This window comes from Syngnathoides biaculeatus, chromosome 4, assembly GCF_019802595.1.
Source record: "Syngnathoides biaculeatus isolate LvHL_M chromosome 4, ASM1980259v1, whole genome shotgun sequence".
NCBI classification, from domain to species: Eukaryota; Metazoa; Chordata; class Actinopteri; order Syngnathiformes; family Syngnathidae; genus Syngnathoides; species Syngnathoides biaculeatus.
The window spans coordinates 14405786-14428194 of record NC_084643.1 but is presented as its reverse complement, the minus strand read 5'-3'; the positions used below and the strand labels follow the sequence as shown (position 1 = coordinate 14428194).

General features: G+C 42.8%; 1 protein-coding gene across 6 annotated transcripts in view; it reads left to right on the top strand.

Moving 5' to 3' along the window:
* nelfb (negative elongation factor complex member B) overlaps positions 1–22409 on the top strand; it is an 87964-nt gene that overhangs the window by 32069 nt on the left and 33486 nt on the right. For all 6 annotated transcript variants that reach the window (XR_009794809.1, XR_009794810.1, XR_009794811.1 and 3 more), the window contains 7 exons: positions 10–109; positions 4082–4312; positions 6361–6546; positions 6710–6822; positions 6902–7004; positions 9775–9870; positions 9964–10106. Coding sequence is in view for 3 of the 6 variants with exons in the window: in XM_061818507.1 (XP_061674491.1) it covers positions 10–109; positions 4082–4312; positions 6361–6546; positions 6710–6822; positions 6902–7004; positions 9775–9870; positions 9964–10106 (972 nt within the window). In the remaining 3 variants the exon portion in view is untranslated. The remainder of the gene's footprint in view (positions 1–9; positions 110–4081; positions 4313–6360; positions 6547–6709; positions 6823–6901; positions 7005–9774; positions 9871–9963; positions 10107–22409) is intronic.

Sequence of the window (22409 nt, the reverse complement as noted above, 5' to 3'; positions counted from 1 at the left end):
CATTCACAGATATGGGAAGCTTGAAGAGTTGCTGGAGAAAAGCTTTCCTCTGGTCAAAATGCGATCCATTCAACCAGTGGTGATGCAGGTTCTGAAGCATTTACCCAAGGCAAGTGTTTGATAGAAAATTCAAAGTATGTTATTTTTACAAGCTTTGAAAACTATGAAGATTATTGTGATGTGTGCATCTGCAAGACGTCAGGCTTAGATTTTCCACTCGGGCAATACACCCCAATTCCAATGAAGTTGGGACATTTTGTTTAACAAATAAAAACAATACGATGATTTGCAAATCATGTTAAACCTGTATTTAATGTAAGAAACTTCAAAGACAATATATTTAATGTGTGAACTCATTGTTTTTAGCAAATAATCATCCATCCATTTTCTTCGTCATTTATCCTCACAAGGGTAGCGGGAGTGCTGTAGCCTATCGCAGCGGTCACCGGACAGGAGGCAGGGTACAGCCTGAACTGGTTGCCAGCCAATCGCAGGGCACATGGCAACAGTCACACTCACAATCACCTGAGGGGAATTGAGAGTCTCCAATTAATACATGGTTTGGGACATGGGAGGAAACCAAAGTGCCCGGAAGAAACCCACACAGGCATGGGGAGAAAATACAAACTCCACCCAGGCAGGGCCGTGATTGAACCCTGGTCCTCAGAACTGTGAGGCCAATGCTTTACAGCTGCGCCACCATGCCACCAAATAATCATTAACTTGGAATTTTCTGGCAGCAACACGTTTCAAAAAGCTGGGACAGGTGTCCAGAAACCATCAAACACCCATTTGGATTATCCCCTTGGTAAAAACTGAATATGATCATGTTCAACCTATATTTAAAAGAGAACTTTGTTCAAAATAAATATGTACAATAAACCCTCCAATGTGTAGTACCGTAATTTCTCAAAAATAATACCCAATTTTTTCCCAAAATATTTTCAAAAAGTCAATGGAGCGCATTATATTTAGGTACGAATGAAAAATAAAAAATACAATTACATTGTATGGTCGCATACAGGTACATCGAGTGGTAAAGAATAAGGTATACATATAAATTTCGATATGATATTTGATGTCTTAATTTACACATTTATATATATATTTATATATATCTCACTGTAATGTGCACCACCAACCTGAACTTTGACCTCCTCAGGGGAGTGGGGGGAGCTTTGCATTTTACGATCGTTAGCCTAGCATATTTGTTGCTATTGCACCACACACATCAGAAACGACTGCTCGTGAGTTTGTTTTAACTTAAACGAAGACAAAAAATGTCAACTACAAGGGCTAGTTGTGCAGCCTCTTTTAAAAGAAATGTGTCATCAGTCCAGCTGATGACGCGATCAAACCTGAAGCAAAACGTGAGCTGAAACTACGTAGTACGATCGTACGATCATTTAAAAAAAAATAGTGCGCACAATTGAAATGCTCGCGTTTTTAAAAGTGCGCTCATTTTTACGTAGTTTGGGCTCTCGTTTTGATCGCAACCTAATGCTTTGAAGAGAGATTGTTGCCGAACGGGGGCAAGAGGCTGCGCTGTTAGCACGATGGACCTTCCCCTCAAAGCGGTGAAAATAATGAGGAATAAAGGGAATCAAGACTCTGAGGATTAAAAAAATGTTTCCTCAAAAATGCTAAAGATGGCACAGAGGATGACGTGTTGTGAGAGAAAGATGGGATCACTGTTCATGAATGCAGGAGGCATCAGAACTGGACCAAGACATTTAAGATGAGTTTGACAGCGTTCCACAAACGTAGCTACAAAGGATATTTTTCACATTGGATGTGAGTCAGATGCTTCTTTTGAAGTCTTGGCCAAGGATGTGTAATGTAGAGGATAAACTTCACTATGCACAAATGTTTTTTTGCACAAATATGTAATGGAAAATAAATGTTTAAGTTAAACAGTGCAAAATAGTTTAATTATTTAAGAATGAAATATGTGTTATCAACAGTATTAATAAAATGTCATGCCATCGTTGAGCATTTATTTTCATTGGTTGAGGGATTCTGTTCTAACAATTGCAGGGACCAGGAAAAGCATGGCCTGTGGCCTGTCCCGGGATATATATTACAACTGCATCAGTACATGCACAAAGATTGTTATCAATGATTGTTGTATAGACGAATTTTTGAAAAACAATACAAGTACAAACCTAGCAAAATAGAAATACAGATAATTCCTAATATTTTGAGCATATAGATTGCACCAAATTTGTGGTGCGCATTGTTTATTGGTAGAATAGTTTTCCTGATTTTTTTTTTTTTTTTTTTTTAGGTCAACTTTGGGGGTCCGCATTGTAGTTCAGGGTACATTATACTCAAGAAATTACGGTGATATTATTATTACATATATTTTGGACATTAATTAAAAAAAAAAAATGAAAATGAACAACATTTTTGAATTCCAAGCAAACACTGCACATGTGCCGGCTTTCACAGCCAAACACGGAAGAAACATCCTTGACCACCCCGCCCTTGACGTGCAAATCCCCCTGGCCTCCCTCCCGCCATCCCCTGGTCCCAGGTTGATTGCGAGAAGCTGGCAACTTGCGGTATAAAAATGAGTCCGGCCACGCCTGCTGTATATTCTCTACATCGAAACCAACTCCTCAGAAAAACATCAAATCTCTGTGGTCTATATAATGAGACCATTATTGTTCGTCGTCTGTGCCATGCCCCTCCCAACACGTTGAGTTCCATCTTTGTGTATTCTGGCTCAAATGCTTGAACATTGTACATTGTTATTTTTGTTTTGTCTGCTCAATGGCGGGAGTAGGAATAACACGGAACATCGACTCGCTGTTATACTCGCTTTATTGGCTCTGAGCATACAACACTTCCTGGTTACTATTTTCCAAAAAGTACTACTACTGTAGTGGAATGAGGTCCCTCTGCATCTAAGACAGGCCGATTCAGTTCTTGTTAAATCCTCTTTTAAAACTCACTTATGTTTTTTTTTCCTCAGTCTCTGATAGTGATTATAATGGTTATCTACTTTTCTTTACTTTTTGTTTTTCCCTCATGTTATATTAATCTTACAGTATTTTCTTAGTGCTGTGTGGATAGAACTGGATTGGATTGTTAATATTATTAGTAGTAGTAATAGTAACAACTTTTATTTTTATGTAATTGTGTTGCAGCTGTAGTGAAAGTGCTCTATTTATAATTGGAATGGCCTGAGATGTACGAACAACAGTAGATGTACATTATCAGCAAAACCTCACTCTCGATGCCAACCAGTTATGTAGATACCGTAATTTCCAGCCTACAGAGCGCACCGGATTATAAGCCTCACCGAATATATTTGTCAAGGAAAATACCATTTGGTACATACATAAGCCGCACCGGTGTAAAACCCGCAAGTGCCCACATTGAAACACAAGATATCTACAAAGAAAGACTGTACACAGAAAGAGTTCTCAAAGATTTAATACCTTATCTTATTTTAATATAGCAAAAACATGGTAGCATGTACAGAGCTGGTTTAAAAAAAAAAAAAACGGCCGCAGCAACTACATAGTAGCACAGCACTAACATAGCTGGTTAAAACAAAACAACATATGCCTAAATCACTGAGACGCAGCAGTAACACAGCAAAAACACGCTAACACTAGCTTTATTTAGCGCCGTGTTAGAATTAGGGCCGCGCTAACAGGGCCGGTTTAAAAAAAAAAACATACCGGCAAAAATCACTGAGACACGGCAGCAATACGCTAGCACAGCACTAACAGGGCCGGTTAAAAAAAAACATACCAGTAAAAATCTCTGAGGCACGGCAGCAATACGCTAGCACAGCGCTAACAGGGATGGTAAAAAAAAACCAAAAAAAAAAACGGTAAAAGTCACTTCCTCGGCTCATATATTCCACTGGTCTCACTCTTACTTTTTCTGCTCGAGTGCCCTCTTGCAGCCATTAGGAAAAAATACACAGATGAACCGCATCACCGCTTAAGCCGAAGGGGTTGAAAGCGTGTGAAAAATGTCGCAGTTTATAGGCCGGAAATTACGGTATATGCTTTTACATTTTGGGGAGAAAAAAAAACGACACAAAAACTGTGAACCCCTCCAGGTACCTGAAAAGAAGTTGAAGATGGTCATGGCTGATAAGGAGCTTTACAAGGTGTGTGCCGTGGAGGTGAAAAGGCAAATCTGGCAGGACAACCAGGCCCTATTTGGGGATGAGGTTTCACCGCTACTAAAGCAGTATATTGTGGAAAAAGACGCAGCTCTGTTCAGCAGTGATCTCTCCATTCTGCATAATTTCTTCAGCCCATCTCCAAAAATGCGACGTCAAGGCGAGGTTGGTGGACAAAAATTCAACTAAATTATGTACAGTGGGAGGAAAATGTATGTAAACCCCATAAATCATTTTACATACGAGACTGAGTCCCAGAATGCCCATGTCATGCAAACAATAAGTCCGATCCCTGGAACAATCACTCCCTGCAATTTATTATCACAGAATACACATAGTTATCCTTCACTACATCACGGTTCTTGCCTCATGGTCCTGCTACATTGGAGATTTTTATTCCTTTCATCTTTCATTTTTTTTTATACTGGTTGCAAGATATTTTCGTTTTCAATCACTCTTGCTCTTTCTCTATCAATATCTGTTCTGGACTGCCACGATAGTAGTGGAAGCCTTTTTTTAGAGGAATATACCCAAACTTTTTCAAGATAAACAATATCGTTGATTTTGGGACAATATCAAAGCGTAGTCAAGACTTGTACACATACAAATTCTGCTGCGAAGTTTCCACTGGAAAGTACAAAGAAAAATTACTTTTGGCTGTCCTTAAGTACTTTTTTTTCCCCAAATGATCCATTTTAGCTTCTCTCTCTCGCTCTCTCTCTCTCTCTCTCTCTCTCTTTCTCTCTCTCGCTCTCTCTCTCTCTCTGTCTCAATCTGTCTTCCTCTTTCTGTCTCTCCCGCCTTCTCTCCCTCTGATCTGATTTCAGTAATTACCATCTGCAATACAGATTTGATTGGCTGAATAAGTGTACGGTCTATCACTACTGTAAAGCCTAAAATATGCTGCGCTGTTCAAATTAGAAGCCCTCTATATGTCTTGAATCATAAGCTCTCTTGTTTGGGTATGGTATTGCTCAGTTTGGGACTGCCTTTGGGTTCAGACATGGGCGATGACTTAATGACCTCTAGTTTAAATAATTGAGTGAGCCAGAGTGAGCTGTTTAGCTCTGTAGCACACTAGCTAGTTGGCATGAAGGCAAGTGGATGTAAATAGTTAACATTCGCTAAAGTGTCCCAGTTGTTTGCATCTATAGTGCCAAAGTTGTTCCACCAATAGCTTGCTGAGTAGTGAGTGGCACACCAGGTGCTACCATAACAATGAAAATTTGAAAAGGTTCGAAAAAAAAAGGCTTGTGTCCATTGTATTTATCCGATTTAAACAACACACCATACTGTTCTTCTGGTACCACCAAAAGAGTACTCATACTTGCAGTGGATAATTATTGGCTGATGCACGACAGCAACACACACACACACACACACACACACACACCACACACACACACACACACACCACACACACACACACGCAAGGCTCAAAATATTTGTTTTTCTTTTAAGAACAATTTTGCTAATCTTCACTTATCGACCAACTTTGAGTTTTTTTTTGTTTTTTGTTTTTTTGCACCTTAATCGCGACAGGGACCCAAAGCAAGGATTTTATGAAACAATAAAATATATGGCACTGTAATGCGGGAGTTGAATGAAGGGGTGCAGCAAACGAATATTTTAGTGCTTGGGTAGCCTCCTGAAAATTCTGTCAATTGATCGATTTTTTTTGGGTTATAGAGCAATTTTGAATACAAAAGCAAAAATAAGATCTTTAACTTATTGTATGGAATGTCTACTTCCTAACTCAAATTATCTTATCTAGATGAAAATATATCTTCAACTGTATCATAAAATGCAAAACCTTTTTGATGTTTTTACCAAAAAATATAAGGGTTTATGAATTAAAGTCCGCAAACTTTGACCTAGTTTGCCGTTTCTGAAAAAATGCGTGTGGCTGACCTCTGTCACTACAGGTAAACACATCGTACTTCAGATAGTTTGTCATACAAGTGAATATGTTGTGAATATGTTGCATTCATTATGAAAACACAATTGTCGTAGTACCTTAAGCAGACAGTTTATTCCTGTGATTTAGATGAATAGACCACATTTTATGACGAATTGAAGAAATTGAATAAACTCAAAGGGTTAACATACTTTTTCCTTCTACTGTCAATATAGTATCCTACAGAGGAGTGTAACGGTTCTGTGTGCGTGTGTGTGTGTGTGTGTGTGTGTGTGTGTGTGTGTGTGTAAAATAGGTGGTGCTGAACCTGACCCAGATGATTGGGAAGAACGTAAAGCTTTATGATATGGTGTTGCAGTTTTTGCGAACACTCTTTCTACGGACACGAAATGTCCATTATTGTACTCTTAGAGCAGAACTGCTAATGTCTCTTCATGACTTAGACATCAGTGAGATCTGTTCTGTTGACCCTTGCCACAAGGTAAGAATGGATAGCACATTTTCTTTATTAGCAAGTGATGGATTTTATGACACAATTTAAAACTTTGATCATCATTTAGGAATTAGAAATGGGATGCTACACTTAAGCAAAGTTAATTATATTGTGATTTTTTTTTTTTTTTGTATAATTTGAATTGCAACAGTTTACATGGTGCTTAGATGCCTGCATTCGAGAGAAGTTTGTGGATGGAAAGAGGGCCAGAGAGTTGCAAGGGTTCTTAGATGGCGTCAAGAAAGGACAAGAGCAAGTCCTTGGGTAAAAAGAAAAATAGTGGGACTGGTATAGCTTTTCTGATTTTTGGGATTTAAATTTACAACCTTTTTGTACTTTTCAGCGATCTATCCATGATCCTCTGTGACCCATTTGCTTCCAACACCATGGTGCTGACTATCATGAGAAACCTGCAAGAGCTTCTAAGCCAGGATGCTTTACCCAGGGTGAGAAACCTGTTAAGTCAACAGTCTCTTAAAGTCTTTAATTCAGTTGTCCTTCGTTTTATGTCAATTGAAAATTTTTATTTCTGCAGTATTGTGACGATGAAAACCAACACTGATTTAGACGACTGAAAATTGTTGCCCTTGGAATGACCCTCATACCTTCAAGCCCAAAATTAATGATACCCATGGCAAATTTGAACGAAAAGCTGATTTTCTTCAGTTTTTTTCCTGGTCTAAAAAAACAGCTGGCATCTCTAAGATAAGATTTCCAAGAGGCTTCACTTTGGAAAAAAATATTTTACATTTGAACAAAAAGGGCATGTTCTATGCTATTTTAAATAGTTAAAGGAATTCTAATGCATCCTAATTTCCCTGATTGGTTGAGGATAGCTATTTAATCAACAGGTTAAAAATACAAGTTCTCTGCAGCTGGTTTGTGGCCAATCAGTGGCAACAGAAGCTCGCTGATAACCTGTGGTTCTCCACAACTCAGGTCTGGAAGGCTGTTTCTAAATGTTTATAAGTTCCAGTGGTCTACAGTATTATTAAAATGTACAAGACGCGCATTTTGAAAAATCTCCTGAATATATGTCTGGAAGCCAAAAGTGACACCTGTGCTGGCTCAGGATGATGGTAAGAGATGAAAAGCAATCCAGGCTTTCACCAACAAAACCATCCTGGTGGATTTGGGCTATTCTGGTGTAACGTGGCAAGGCAAACAGTCCATCAGACACTGCACACTGTTGGGTTCCACAACCACAGACCAAGGACGATGGCATTTCTCCAGAAAGGAATTTAGAAAGTCCACTTGACATTTGCAAATGCTTTTCTGAACAATGAAGATTCCTGGTCTCATTTTTTAGGTTAGGGTTATTCGTGAACGTAGGTTGGTTTTAATGTTTTTTTTTAATGTGAGAAAGACTTTTCATGTGCATAGGTAGAACCAAACATTGTCAGTACAGCAATGCTCACTCACTGCAGTGTGTGGAATGTGACAGGAACTGCGTTCCAAGTTTTCACAATCAGCTGGTCTGCAGGTTGAATTTTTTTTCATTTGTCCCCACTTATGTGCACTCGCCAACAATGCTTGCTGAAAGGGCCATGTCTGTAAAAAAGATTTCCGGTGGTGGGCAGCGCTTAAGCACTCTTTCATTATAAACCACATTGAAAGACTGCGTAAGTACTGCAACATTTGTAATTATGAGTGTACCCCTTTAAGAGCGGAGAAGGGGGCGGTGCAACCAGAACTGCCCGATCGCGATGGACACATTGAGCACCCCTGGTGTATACAGTATGTCGTTATGATGGCTCTGCGAGCCATAGGCAACCACCAAAAGAGCCAGGTGTGGCTCGTGAGCCATAGGATCCCAACCCCTCTTTTAGAGCCTTTATTTTTTTATTAAATTTGTATTAGTATGTTTTTTTATGTAGGTTTATGATTATCATCATTCATGGTCCCGCCTCATGGGGCCTTCAGTCACTTTTTTCCCCCACCAGTACTGTATACTGTGGCAACATTCTGGTGTCCTGTGTCTGTGTCTGCTGTTGCTCTGGGTACAGACAGCTCCCTGAGATGTTTATTTTTCCTATTTGGTTTTCTCTGTGCCCAGCCATCGGACATTGCTTTATTTTCTTTTTAACTGTGTGCATGTGGGTATGTGCAAGTGTGGATGAGTGGTCGGATGGGACTTTACTATGGAATGGACTTTGAGATGCATATCATTGTATGACAAGAGCTCAGTAAATTTGATTTTGAACACCATCCTCACTGTTACACATGGTGGTGGTGGGTGTTGAACTGATTCTTTCGTAAAGTGGACTAGGAAATGGCAACATAAAAAAAGAGGAGTAATACATGAAGAGTCTCAACAACAACAACAACAAGGGGCAATCTGCAGAGAAACTAGCACCAGTGGACATTTCAGCACAACAACCCAAAACATACTGAAAAATTGGTTAATAAATTGTTAAAGACATTTTTTTGTAGTGGTCCAGCCACAGTCTTGACTTATATCCAATTGAAAATCTGTGGAAGGAGCTGAAGATCAAGGTGATGGCTAGGAGAGTAGCCAACCTGAAATAGTTTGCGCTCATCGGTAAAGCTGAGTGGTTAAAAATTTCAGTGGAGACCTCCTCCTGTCTCCCAAAAGCCTGTCTGACCTTTTTTCCAAAAGGCCGGACAACATTCTTCCTTTCTCAGCTTCCACCACATGGTTCTCTGCGGTACCGTTGTCGTCTTCAAGCCTTTTCTAATGATGTTTAGAAAAGGTTGTGAATAATTTGTACATGACAATTTTTGTTCAAATGTATATCAGTGCTGTTAATTATTTCCTCAGTGATGACTCCAATTCATCGGGTTATCTTCTGGAACATGCCTGTGTTATTTCCAAACCAGAAAAAAACTTGCTGGTTAAATAAAAGTAACTTTAAGTCAACATTTGGCAGGGGTTTGAATAATTTCACTCTTGACTCAAGTTTTTACTTATGTCACTAAAACCTGATCCTTTTGACACGTCTGAATTAGGATCACAAAATAACAGTATTGTAAAATAGACACATTGATGATGATGATGATAATGAGAGAGTTCCATCACTTTCCCATGAATGTTGATTATTTTATTGTTTGTTAATTGTTTTTATCAACATCAAGGGCTTTTTTTTTACAATTTACCTTAGTGTAGAGCATTATTGGTGAATGCCTTTTGTGTAATCCCCTCATTGAAAAATAGCAAATTTATCAAAAAACCCTCACTCTTGTATTTGTCATCAGGACAGTCCTGATCTGATGTTGCTTCTGCGGATGCTGTCTCTTGGACAGGGAGCGTGGGATATGATTGACAGCCAAGTCTTCAAAGAACCTCGTTTGGTACCCACAATTATCAGTTTACTTGTCTAAACACTTGCTTGGTTTGCTTTGATAAATGGATTTTAAATATTTTGTCTTAATGTCCAAACACAGGATTTGGAACTAATGACACGCTTTCTGCCAGCCATGATGTCGGTGGTGGTGGATGACCACACTTTCAGCGTCGAGCAGAAACTTCCCATTGAAGAGAAGACCTCACTCTCCTATCCTTCCAGTTTGCCAGACGCTTTTACCAGGTAAAATCTTAGAGGTGAAGAGAAATTTCTTTGCTCATCTACGAAATTTGCTTCTTTAATAATTTCCTTCTGAAAGATATACAATGGCTTGCAAAATTATTCAAATACACCTTCCCTTTCGTCACAATTACCACCAAAATGTTAATTCTCAGGTCATTTTACAATTGAGATGATGTGAGACCAGGGACGCACGTGTAATGGAAACTGAGTCCCAACGAACCAACAATGAGTGTCTGCAAATTAACTTAAAGACATCAATCTGCTGCTATAACACGGTTCTTGCATCGCTGTCACGATATACAGTGTACTCTTGCCTATTCACGGTTCACTGTTCGGTGCGCTGCATATTCAGGGATTTTGTTCTCCAAGGGTTTTTTTTTTAATTCAGGGTATTTTCACGATCGTAAAGGTCTTAAACTCTCTTCTAAATAGTCAAGGTGCCACATTAGATATGGCACCTTACAATGTGGTGCACCTTATGTGCACATTGAGTTCCAACATTTGCAAATGTTCTTCAACGAGTTGGGGTCATAAATCCAGAGCAATGGTGAGTGTAGTAAGGAATGAAGAAACGGGTCCAAGCAGGTTGGAACAACTGGCGGAAGTTGTTTGGTGTGTTATGTGATAGAACCGTTTCTGCGAGGATGAAGGGGAAAATTTATAAAACAGTGGTGAGGCCATGATGTACGCATGGGAGACGGTGGCACTGAAGAGACAACAGGAAGCAGAGCTGCAGGTGTCTCTCAATGTGTTTTTGCCCGTCAAAATAGCAATTTTGTAGGACGATATATTTCCCCTAAAACTATCACAACAAACGGTAGAATAATTTTATGTCACTGATATAATTATAGTGGTACCACTACTTAGGAAAGTCATTAGGTCCGTAAGTCGTTTCCGAACGTCGTAATTTTCCGAATTAGAAACTCATTTTAACTGATTCTCATTTAACTAGCTTAATCCGTTCCAGCCTCTTCATCTCGTCATTCCTCCTCTTCGAAATTACTGCGAGCCCTTTGGAGGGAGTTGCAGCTTTTAGGACCTCCTTTTGCTTCAAGTTCCACAAAGATCAAAATATACATTTTATAATAGGCATTGTTATCAAAACTAGAGATAATATGAATCACTTTGAAGATAATACGAGTCGAAAAAAGTGAGCTGGCAGTGTTTTAGTAAAGCGCAAAGTAGCGAAAGTATGACCTGGTATCCAAGTGGCGGCCATATTGTCATTTGCAGATGTCACACTGGGGCAGTCGCGAAAGAAAACACGTTGTGCCAAATGCTATGGTAGATAAATGAGCGATTTTCAGATTTTTCTGACGCCCCTTCTGAGACTGAAGCTCTTTTTGAGGAAGAAAACATCTCAGAAGCAAGTGAAGCGACCAGGTCCATTTTACCATATCGTTTTCAGCCGTATTTAGACGATATGCGGATCACTTCTAACTAACAAGAGTTAGTAGTTTTAATTTTTCACTGATTGTCATCATCTTCCTCTTCCTTTTGGCTGCTTCGGAGGAAGCTTTCGCATTAGCACAGCATTTTGGCATCATTGTGAACACAAGAGGTTATCGCACACTCAACAGCGTAGACGACAATGGCGGAAAAGAATGACAAAGGAGAGGGTGGATTGGAAGTTGCTGGGTGAGGCTTTCATGATGCACAGCCAATCAGTTCACAAAATAAATCCACATGTGCTCTCATTGGTCGATGTTGCGCCGTGGACCAATCACGTGCCTTGTATCAGTCCTCCCGCAATATGTCAATATGGCTGGGATTTTACAATTTTTTTTTTGTGGCAGGGATTGTGAAAAACAAAGTAAGCACTGAGGCTGCAAAAAGTAAAGTGCGATGGTAGAAGCATGCAGGTGGATTATATTTTGTGCAGATGATGTAATCTGAAGGAGGTTACTGACTGTAAGGTCGTGGTAGGGGAGAGTGTAGCTCGACATCATAGGATGGTGGTGTGTGGGATGACTTTGGTAGTGGGGAGGATGATGAAGACGACAACGGTACCGCATAGAGGCATATGACGACATGTACACCAGGTCGGACATGAAAGGAGGAGAAAAGGATCTCTACAGGTTGGCCAGACAGAGGGATAGAGATGGGAAGGATGTGCAGCAGGTCAAGGTGATTAAGGATAGAGTTGCAAATGTGTTGACTGGTGCCAGTAGTGTGCTAAATAGATGGAAAGAATACTTTGAGAAGTTGATGAATGAAGAAAATGAGAGAGAAGGAAGAGGAGAAGAGGAAAGTGTGAAGGAACAGGAAGTGGCAATGATTAGTAAGGGGGAAGTTAGAAAGGCACTAAAGAGGATGAAAAATGCAAAGGCAGTTGGTCCTGATGACATACCGGTGGAGTTATGGAAGCAATTTGGAGAGATGGGTGTGGAGTTTTTGACCAATTTATTCAACAGAAGACAAGCGGGCGAGAAGATGCCTGAAAGAATGGAGAAAACTGTGCTAGTTCCCATTTTTAAGAACAAAGGCAATTTGCAGAGCTGTGGGAATTAAGTTGATGAACCACACAATGAAGTTATAGGAACGAATACTGAAGGCGAGACTGAGGACAGAAGAAAGTATCTGCGTGCAACTGTATGGTTTCATGCCTAGAAAGAGTACCACAGATGCATTATTTGCCTTGGGGATGCTCGGGGAAAAGGACAGAGAACGTCAGAAGGAGCTACATTGTCTCTTTGAAGATCTAGAGAGAGACTGTGACAGAGTACCATGTGAAGATCCGTGGTATGCATGCATAAGTCTGGTGTGCTGGTGCAATATGTTAGAATAGTACAGGGCATGTATGAGGGCAGCAGAACAGTGGTGAGGCGTGCCGTAGGTGTGACAGAATAATTTAAGGTGTAGGTGGGACTGCATCAGGGATCAGCTCTGTTTGCTGTGGTTATGGCTAGACTGACAGATGAGATTAGACTGGAATCCCCATGGACCATGATGTTCACAGATGACATTGTGATCTGCAGTTGAAAGCAGGGAGTTGGTGGAGGACCAATTAGAAAGATAGAGGCATGCACTGGAAAGGAGAGGCATGAAGATTAGCCATATTAAAACAGAATAAATGTGTGTGAATGAGAGGGGTGGAGGGGGAAGAGTGAGTCTCCAGGGAGAAGCGATTTCGAGGGTGGACGACTTCAACTAGTTGGGGTCAACAATTATAGTAAGGAAGTGGAGAAACGGGTTCAAGCAGGTTGGAACAGCTGGCGAAAGGTGTAAGGTGTATTATGTGATAGAAGAGTTTCTGCTAGGATGAAGGGAAAAATTTATAAAACAGTGGTGAGGCCATGATGGACGCGTCGGAGACGGTGGCACTGAAGAGACATGAAGCAGAGCTGGAGGTGGCAGAAATGAAGATGTTGAGGTTCTCACTAGGAGTGATCAGATTGGATAGGATGCGAAATGAGCTCATTTGAGGGACAGCCAAAGTTGAATGTTTTGGAGATAAGGTTCAAGAGAGCAGACTATAAATGGTTTGGACATGTCCAGAGCTGAGAGAGTGGATATATTGGGAGAAGGGTGCTGAGGATGGAGCTGCCAGGCAGAAGAGCGAGAGGAAGACCAAAGAGAAGGTTGATAGATGTTGTGTGGGAAGACATGGGGGCAGTGACTGTTAGAGAAGAAGATGCAGGTGATTAGCTTAGATGGAATAAGATGACATGTGGTACTGAATGGGACAAGCTGAAAGAAAAAAGTGTCCATTGAAGAAATTTCTTGCTTGTTATTTAGAATTCTTGGAATGGTTCATAACGTGTCCTAAAAACTTTGTTAAATAGTTGTTGTAGGTGGTCAATTGACCCCTCCGTGGATATTGCGCAATCCGCGTCACTGACCGATCAGAGGCCAGAGATCTGCATAAACCAAAGCCCGTTTTTGCTCCCGCCATTTTCTCAGACAACATTGCATGGTCCAGTATAGGTTTAGTTAGAGTTTTATCGCGTATTTGGGTTATTTAACAAAAAATATGGTTAAGAGGTGTAGTCACGGACTTTGTAATAGTGACGACAGGTAGCCTGAAAGGCTAGTTGGTGGAGTTCGATTCGTACCCGGAACACATATGTTTGCACGAAGGTATGCCCTATATTTTATTTTCAATACATGTCTCGTATAAATGAATTCGAAGTTCTTCGCTAGCATAACACTGCTGCGTGTGAACGATTGACACACTTATTCTTTGTTGAGCGATATTTAGCGATGATCGGACTGCACAAACATTGATTTCTTGCTGGCTCGCGGCCGAAGCTTAACCAGACTGTGTTTGCACGAAGATATGCCCTAAATTAGATTTTTAATACACGTCTCGTATAAATGAATGAGACGTTCTCCGCTAGCATAACATTGCTACGTGTGAATGATTGAATGAAATCAGAAGCATGGCGTCTCTCTCAGTTAAGAATGTATTGTATTTAGAATCTATAATATATCGTTGATTTGAATGAAATCAGAAGCATGGAGTCTGTCTCAGTTCAGAATGTATTGTATTGTATTGTATTTGCCATTTTTACTGTTTGTCTTACGTCAGCGGACGTGGCGTGACGTCACTACAGGAGGCGTGGTTAAGTGCCCTGTACGGAGGGGTCAATTCCATGTAGATCCCAGTTCCTAAAATAAAGGGGTATATTATCCATCCATCCATCCATCCAACCATCCATCCATCCATTTTCTACCGCTCTTCCTGGTCGCGTTGCGAGGGAAGTAGCTTCAGCAGGGATACCCAGACTTCCCTTTCCCCAGCCAGTTCTTCCACCTCTTCCGGAGGGATCCCGAGACATTCTCAAGCCAGCCAAGAGACATAGTCTCTCCACCGTGTCCTGGGTTGTCCCCAGGGTCCCTTTTTGGTAGGACATGCCTGGAACACCTCACCAGGTAGGTGTCCAGGAGGCATCCAAATCAGATGCCCAAGCCACCTCATCTGGCTCCTCTCAATGCGGAGGAGCAGCGGCTCGACACTGAGCCCCTCCCCGATGACCGTGCTTCTCATCCTATCTCCAGCCTCTGGACACCCTGCGGAGGAAACTCATTTGGGCCGCTTGTATCCGGGATCTTGTTATTTCGGTGACGACCCACAGCTCCTGTACATATGTGAGGGTAGGAACGTAGATCGACTGGGAAATTGAGAGCTTTGCCTTTCGACTTAGCTCCCTCTTTACCAAAACGGACCGATTCACAGTCTGCATCGCTACAGACGCTGCACTGGTCAATCTGTTGATCTCCTCCTCCATTTTTCCCTCACTCGTGAACAAGATCCCAAGATACTTGAACTCCTCCACTTGGGGCAGGATCTCATCCCCGCCCCTGGAGAGGGCATGCCACCCTTTTCCGACTGAGGACCATGGTCTCAGATTTGGAGGTGCTGATTCTTGTCGCAGCCACCTTACATTCGGCTGCGAACCGCTCCAGTGAGAGTTAGAAATAATTGCTTGATGAAGGCAACAGAACCACATCATCTGCAAAGAGCAGAGATGCGATGCTGAGGCCACCAAACCAGACACACTCCAATGCTCGGCTGCGCTTGGAGATTCTGTCCATAAAAGTTATCAACAAAATCGGTGAAAGGGCAGCCTTGGCGGAGTCCAACTCTCACCGGAAACGAGTCCGACTTGTTGCCGGCAATGCTGACCAAACTCTGACAACGGTCGTACCGGGACCGAAACCCTCTTATCAGGGGATTTGGTTGCCCATAGTCCCGAAGAACCCCTCACAGGACTACCTGAGGAACATGGTCGAACGCCTTCTCCAAGTCCACAAAACACATGTAGACTGGTTGGGCGAACTCCCATGCACCCTCGAGGATCCTACTAAGGATGTAGAGCTGGTCAACTGTTCCACGGCCAGGACGAAAACCATATTGCTCCTCCTGAATCCAATATTCGACTTCCTGACGGACCCTCCTCTCCAGTACCCCTGAATAGACCTTACCAGGGAGGCTGAGGAGTGTGATTCCACCTATAGTTGGTAAACACACTCCGGTTGCCCTTCTTAAAAAGGGGGACCACCACCCCAGTCTGCCAATCCAGAGCCACTGTCCCCGATGTCCTTGTGATGTTGCAGAGGCGTGTCAACCAGGACAGCCCCACAACATCCAGAGCCTTTAGGAACTCCAGGCGAATCCCATCCACCCCTGGGGCCCTGCCACCAAGGAGCTTTTTAGCCACCTTTGTGACTTCAACCCCAGAGATTGAACGCATCAAAGCACCCAGACTCAGCTTCCTCAGGGGAAGGCGTGTTTGTGGAATTAAGGAGGTCTTTGAAGTATTCTCTCCACCAACTCGCAACATCCCGAGTTGAGGTCAGCAGATGGCCATCCCCACCATAGACAGGTTTGACGGTGCACTGCTTCGGCCTCCTGAGACGCTGAATGGTGGACCAGAATTTCCTTTCCTACCCATCATCTGCCTCGGGAGTCCCAATGAAGTCCAGCAGAATGATGGAGTCCCCAGAGGGAGCGCTCTGTAGCACTCCCTCTCATGACTCCAAAAAGGGTGGGTACTTTGCACTGCTGTTTGGTGCATAAGCACAAACAATAGTTAGGACCTGTCCATCTACCTGAAGGTGGTGGGAGGCTCCCTCTCATCCACCGGGGTAAACCCCAACGTACAGGCCCCGAGCTGGAGTGCAATAAGTATACCCACATCTGCTCGGCATCTCTCACTGTGGGCAACTCCAGAATGGAGCAGAGTCCAACCCCTCTCAAGAGAAGTGGTGCCAGAGCCCAAGCGGTGCATAGAGGCGAATCCGACTATATCTAGTCGTAACTTCTCAACCTCATGCACTAACTCAGGCTTCTTCCCTGTCAAAGAGGTGACATTCCCTGTCCTTTGAGCTAGTTTCTGTCGCTGGGGATCAGATCGCCCAGCTCCCCACCTTTGGCCACCGCCCAGCTCACAAAGCACCCGACCCCTATGGTCCCTCTTACAGGTGGTGAGCAAATAGGAACGGGACCCCATGTTACCCTTTTGGGCTGTGCCTGGCCGTGCCCCATGGGTGCAGGCCCGGCCTCCAGGTGCTTGCCTTCGAGCCCCACCTCCAGGCCTGGCTCCAGAGTGGGGTTCCGGTGAACCGTGTCCGCGCAAGGGAAACCAAGATCCAATTTTTGTACTAGTTATAGGGGTTTTGGAGTCATACTTTGTCTGGTCCCTCACTTGAGACTTTTTTGCCATAGATGACCCTACCAGGGGCATGACACCCCAGACAATTTAGCTCCTCGGATCATTGGGACACACAAACCCCTCCACCACGATAAGGTGATGGCTCGAGGAGAGGGGGTTTTGTTATTAATTTCAAAATCTGGATTATGACAGTTTTGGGAAGCATATACTGGGAGCTAATTTTCATCCCATAGATTCTAGACATTGCCACCAAGCCATTAAGGTGCAGTCAATGTTATTTGACAGGCGCGTATGCGCCTACACATCATTGCACTCGCAAATCTGCACAGTCAAGCACGAAAAATCACGTGCGTAAAATTTTGTTTCGAGTAGAAATCAATAGATATTGAAAGATGGCTCTTATTTTGTGTAGTCTTGACCAATGTTCCTTCTAAACTGCGCAAATGTGCACTTGTCGCGCACTCTCAGCGTAAACCGATACAGCGCAGTTAACGACAACCTGACGTCTTTTTTTTTTAAACACTGAACCGCACGGTCTCTAACAGCGAGCTGCTGCTGAGCCTGGTTCTAACCCTACTTCCTAGATTACCTGACACTGCCCCCCTCGGCTCTTAAAGGGGTACATTCATAATTACAAATGGAACACACACCTGCAACTTTATATCTGCGGGCATTACTGACCACTCCCGTACATTTTTCAAATGTGAGTGACTGAAGGTAGCAGTGATTAAATTATTTTTTTTTTTCAAACATTCATGCCATTTAAGCTAGTGGAAATAAATGTGAGTTTTGAGACTTAAAGGTTGTTTCGACAAGGGTCGCACTTTATTTTGACCAACCATTTGATAAAATATGTAATTGGCTATTGCATAAACAAAATCAGCAAAAATCTAAACTTTTTTCTGCTAAAATTTAACATCCTGAATCATTTCATTTAACAGTTTCAGTGGTTGGTGTGGGCTTGTGTGCTCAGGAGTAAAATTAACAACATCTGATGGGTGTAACTTAATAACGAAAAGTGTTCGTGGTAGCCCTCTCTGTCTTAGGGCGCGCATCCCACAGTTTGAAAATCACGGGTTTTAACTTCAACTTGTTTTTTCATACTTTTGGAAAAAAATGTATAAATATTCTCTCATAGACCTCAGAGGTTTTTACAGAGGAGCTTGTGTTATGCTATTAATAGATTACACATAGTTGGATTCTACTAATTAGGTCATTTCTGAAGGATGTTGGTTCCACTTTTTTAAAGGGTATTACAATAAAAGGGCAAATCATTTTTCATGATGCATCCTTTTAGATGATTATGTATGATTTTCAAATCAAATAAAAGCCTTTATTGCCATTGTATGACTGCATACAAGATGAGCACTACTCCACATGCTGCTTAAACCAATATAATACAATACAATAGAATAAAACATGCTAGATATAAGATAAAGTAACTCAGATTAAATATTTACAATCAAGGAACAGTTATTGCTAAAAAGAACTAAAAAAAAATAGTCTTCAATCCTATTGCCCATGTCCAGGCATTGGTAAGATTATTGCACATTTTTAATCTTGTTATTGTACAGAGATGTAACAAAAGGAAACACAAAAGAAAGTCCAGTTGCATAGATTTTCATTTTGGGGGTGAGGTAATGTTTGTTCCGTGGAGATCATGTAAAATTTTCTTTTTACGTTACGATTATGTTACCTTTTTGTCATGAGCTGATATATTAAATCCCCCAAAATGCATTTTGTAGTGTTTGGTTCTAACATGAGGAAATGTGGAAAAAGTGTAAGTAGTATGAATACTTTTGCAAGCCACCTTCTCCATACACCATGGGGAAGTAATTATTTGATGCCTGCTAAAGTGGTTTCTTACAAAGAAATAATCTATGAGTTTTATGTTTCTTAGAAATAGATTATTAACAAGTTACTGCCATGTACTTTGAAGCTGCTTCCTTTCAAATGATTATCCTCCCTCCAAGTAGCGAGATCTTGGGTGGAGCTGCCTGACTCAAAGAAATTAATGTTCCTCAATCCATTTTGGCTTTTGTAGCTGTAGTTTTGTCCTGACTTCTGTAGACAGCTCTTTAGTCTTCCCCATGGTGATATAGAGATTGAAAGTTAAAAAAAAATATTCCTTGAGCTTGTGTCCTTTTCTTTTCCATATTTTGAGTTGAGACCAAGAGTATTGATGATCTATTGATTGCTCATAGCTGTGTGCCACATGGGTTTCTGTCAGCGTTCTAGATCAAATACTTGTCTCACATTTTTACTTTCATCGTTTTTTATATTATGTTTTATGTAAATTTTCGCTTCCCATGGGCTCACCACTTGTGGGAGCATCCAATAGGGGTCAGGTGCAGTGCAAGCTGGGTGGTGGCTGAAGGGGATCTGATCCTTGGCTACAAAAGCTGGCTTTAGAGACCTGGCACATCACCTCTCGAGTAGGGAAAGAGCCCGAGCTGGTGTTTGAGGTCGAGAAGTTCTGACTAGATATAGTCGGATTTGCCTCAACACATTGCTTGGGCTCTGGTACCACTCCTCATAAGAGAGAGTTTGGACTCTCTTGCACTTTGGAGTTGCTCATGGCGAGAGGCGCTGAGCAGGTGTGGACATGCTTACTGTTCCCCGGCTTGACGCCTGAATTGTTGGGGTTCACCCCGATGGACAAGAGGGTAGCCTCCGCCCATCTTTGGTTGGGTTTACGATTCCTGGCTGTTGGTTGTGCTTATACAGTTCCGAGTAACTATCCTTTTTTGAGTCCTTAGAGGTGGTGGTACGTCACGCTCCCGCTGGGGACTCAATTGTTCTGCTGGGGGACTTCACTGCTCATGTGGGTAATGACAGTCGGACCTGGAAGGGTGTCATTAGAAGGAACGCCCCCCACTCCCATCAGAACACGAGTGGTGTTCTGTTGTTGGACTTTTGTGCTCATCGCAGATTGTCCATAATGAAAACCATGTTCAAGCATAAGAGGCTCTACATGTGCTCTCGACACTAGGACACCTTCGGTCAGAATTCGATGATCGACTTTATGGTCAAATCATCAGACTTGTGGCCGCATGTCTTGGATGTTTGGGTGAAGAGTGGGGTGGAGCTGTCAGCTCATCACCACCTGGTGATGAGTTGGCTCTGATGGTGGGGGAAGAGGGTACCCCAAATGTATTATGAGGGTCTGCTGGGAACAGCTTTCAGAATCCCCTGTTTGAGGTAGTTTGAACTCCCACCTCAGACAGAACTTTTCTCATGTTCCGGGGGAGAAGCGGGGCATCGAGTCTGAGTAGACGATGTTTTGGGCCTCTATTGCTGCCGACCGGACCCGTGGTCGTGCCTGTAGTGGCGGCAATCCTCGAACATGTTGGTGAACACCAACTGGGAGGAATACTGTCAAGATGAAGAAGTGCTTTAGGGCCTTTTTGTACTGTTGGCCTCCCGAGGCCGCTGATGGGTACTTGTTGGCCAAGAGGAATGCAGCTTTGGTGGGCGCTCAAGCAAAATCTTAGGCATGGGAAGAGTTCAGTGAGGCCTTGGTGAAAGACTTCCAGATGGCTTTGGGTAAATTCTGGTTTACCATCTGGCGTCTCAGGAGGGGGAATCAGTGCACCATCAACATTATGTATAGTGAGGATGGGGTGCTGCTGACCTCAACTCGTGAGGTTGTGAATCGGTGGGGAAACCTCAATTCCACCGACATGCCTTCCCATGAGTAAGCAGAATCTGGGTACTCTTGAGTTCGACTCTCCTAGTTCATGGTTTGAGGTCACCAAGGTGGTGAAAAAGCTCATCGGTGGAAAGACCCCAGAAGTGGATGCGATTCACTTGGAGTTCCTAAAGGCTCCTAATGTGGTGCTGTCCTGGTCGACTCGCCTCTGCAACATCGCATGGGCATCTGGGACAGTACCTCTGGATTGGCAGAGTAGGGAGGTGGTGCCCCTTTTTAAGAACAGGCACCGAATGGTGTTTTCCAACGATAGAGAGAGATCACACTCTTCAAACACCCCAGCATTGTCTATTAAGGGGTGCTGGATAAGAGGGCCCATTGTGAAGTCGAATTCCTGATTCAGGAGGAGCAGTGTGGTCTTCATCCTGCCTGTGGAACAGTGGACCAACTCTACACCCTTGGCAGAGTACTCGAGGGTGCATGGGAATTCGCCCAACCAGTCTACATGTTTTGTGAACTAGAAGGAGGCGTTCAAATGTATCCGTCCGTGAGTTCAGTGGGGGGTGCTTTGGGAATATGGGGTACCGAACTCATGAAACGGGCTTTTCGGTCCCTTTTAAAAACTGGCATCAGACGTTTGTCTGCATTGCAGATGAACTCTTTCCAGTGAGTGTTGGACTCCATCATGGCTGCCCTTCGTCACCAAATACTGTTCATGACTTTTATGGACAGAATTTCTAGGCACAGCTGAGGTGTAGACCGGTTCGGTGGCCCCAGTTTTGCATCTCTGCCTTTTACAGATGTTGTTGTTGTGTTGGGTTCATCAAACCGTGATCTCCAACTCTCACTGGAGTGGTTCACAGCCGAGTGTGAAGTGGTTGCAATGAGAATCAGGACCTCCAAAGCCAAGACCATGCTCCGTAGTTGGAACAGAGTGGCGTGGCCTCTCCAGGTCGGGGATGGGACCCTGCCCCAAGTTGAGGAGTTCAAGTATCTTGGGGGCATCAGTGATGTGGACTTTGTATTGGTCCAATGTGGTCAAGAAGGAATTAAGTTGAGAGGCAATGCTCTCAATTTACTAGTCGATTGAAGTTTTTACTCACATGAGCTGTGGGTTATGACTGAAAGAAGATCCTGGAACCAGCGGCTGAAATGAGTTTCCTCTGCAGCGTGTGCAGGCTCTACCTTAGAGTTAGGGTGAGAAACTCGGTCATCTGGAAGGGGCTCAGAGTAGATCTGCTGTTCCTCCCTATTAGGAGGAGGCAGATGAGGTGGCTGGGGGCATCTAATTTGAATGATTCTTGGAGGTCTCCTTGGCACGTCTCACCAGAACGAGACCCGGGGGACGACCCAGGACACACTTGAGAGACTATGTCAAAGCTGGCCTGGGAATACCTTGGGATTCCCCCAGAAGAACTGGATGAAGTGGGTGGGGAGGAGGGTCCTTGCTAAAGTTACTACGACCCGACCTCAGCTAAGCGGTAGAAGACAGTTGGATGCCGATAAATTTTCGATTTATGTCACTTAATCAAT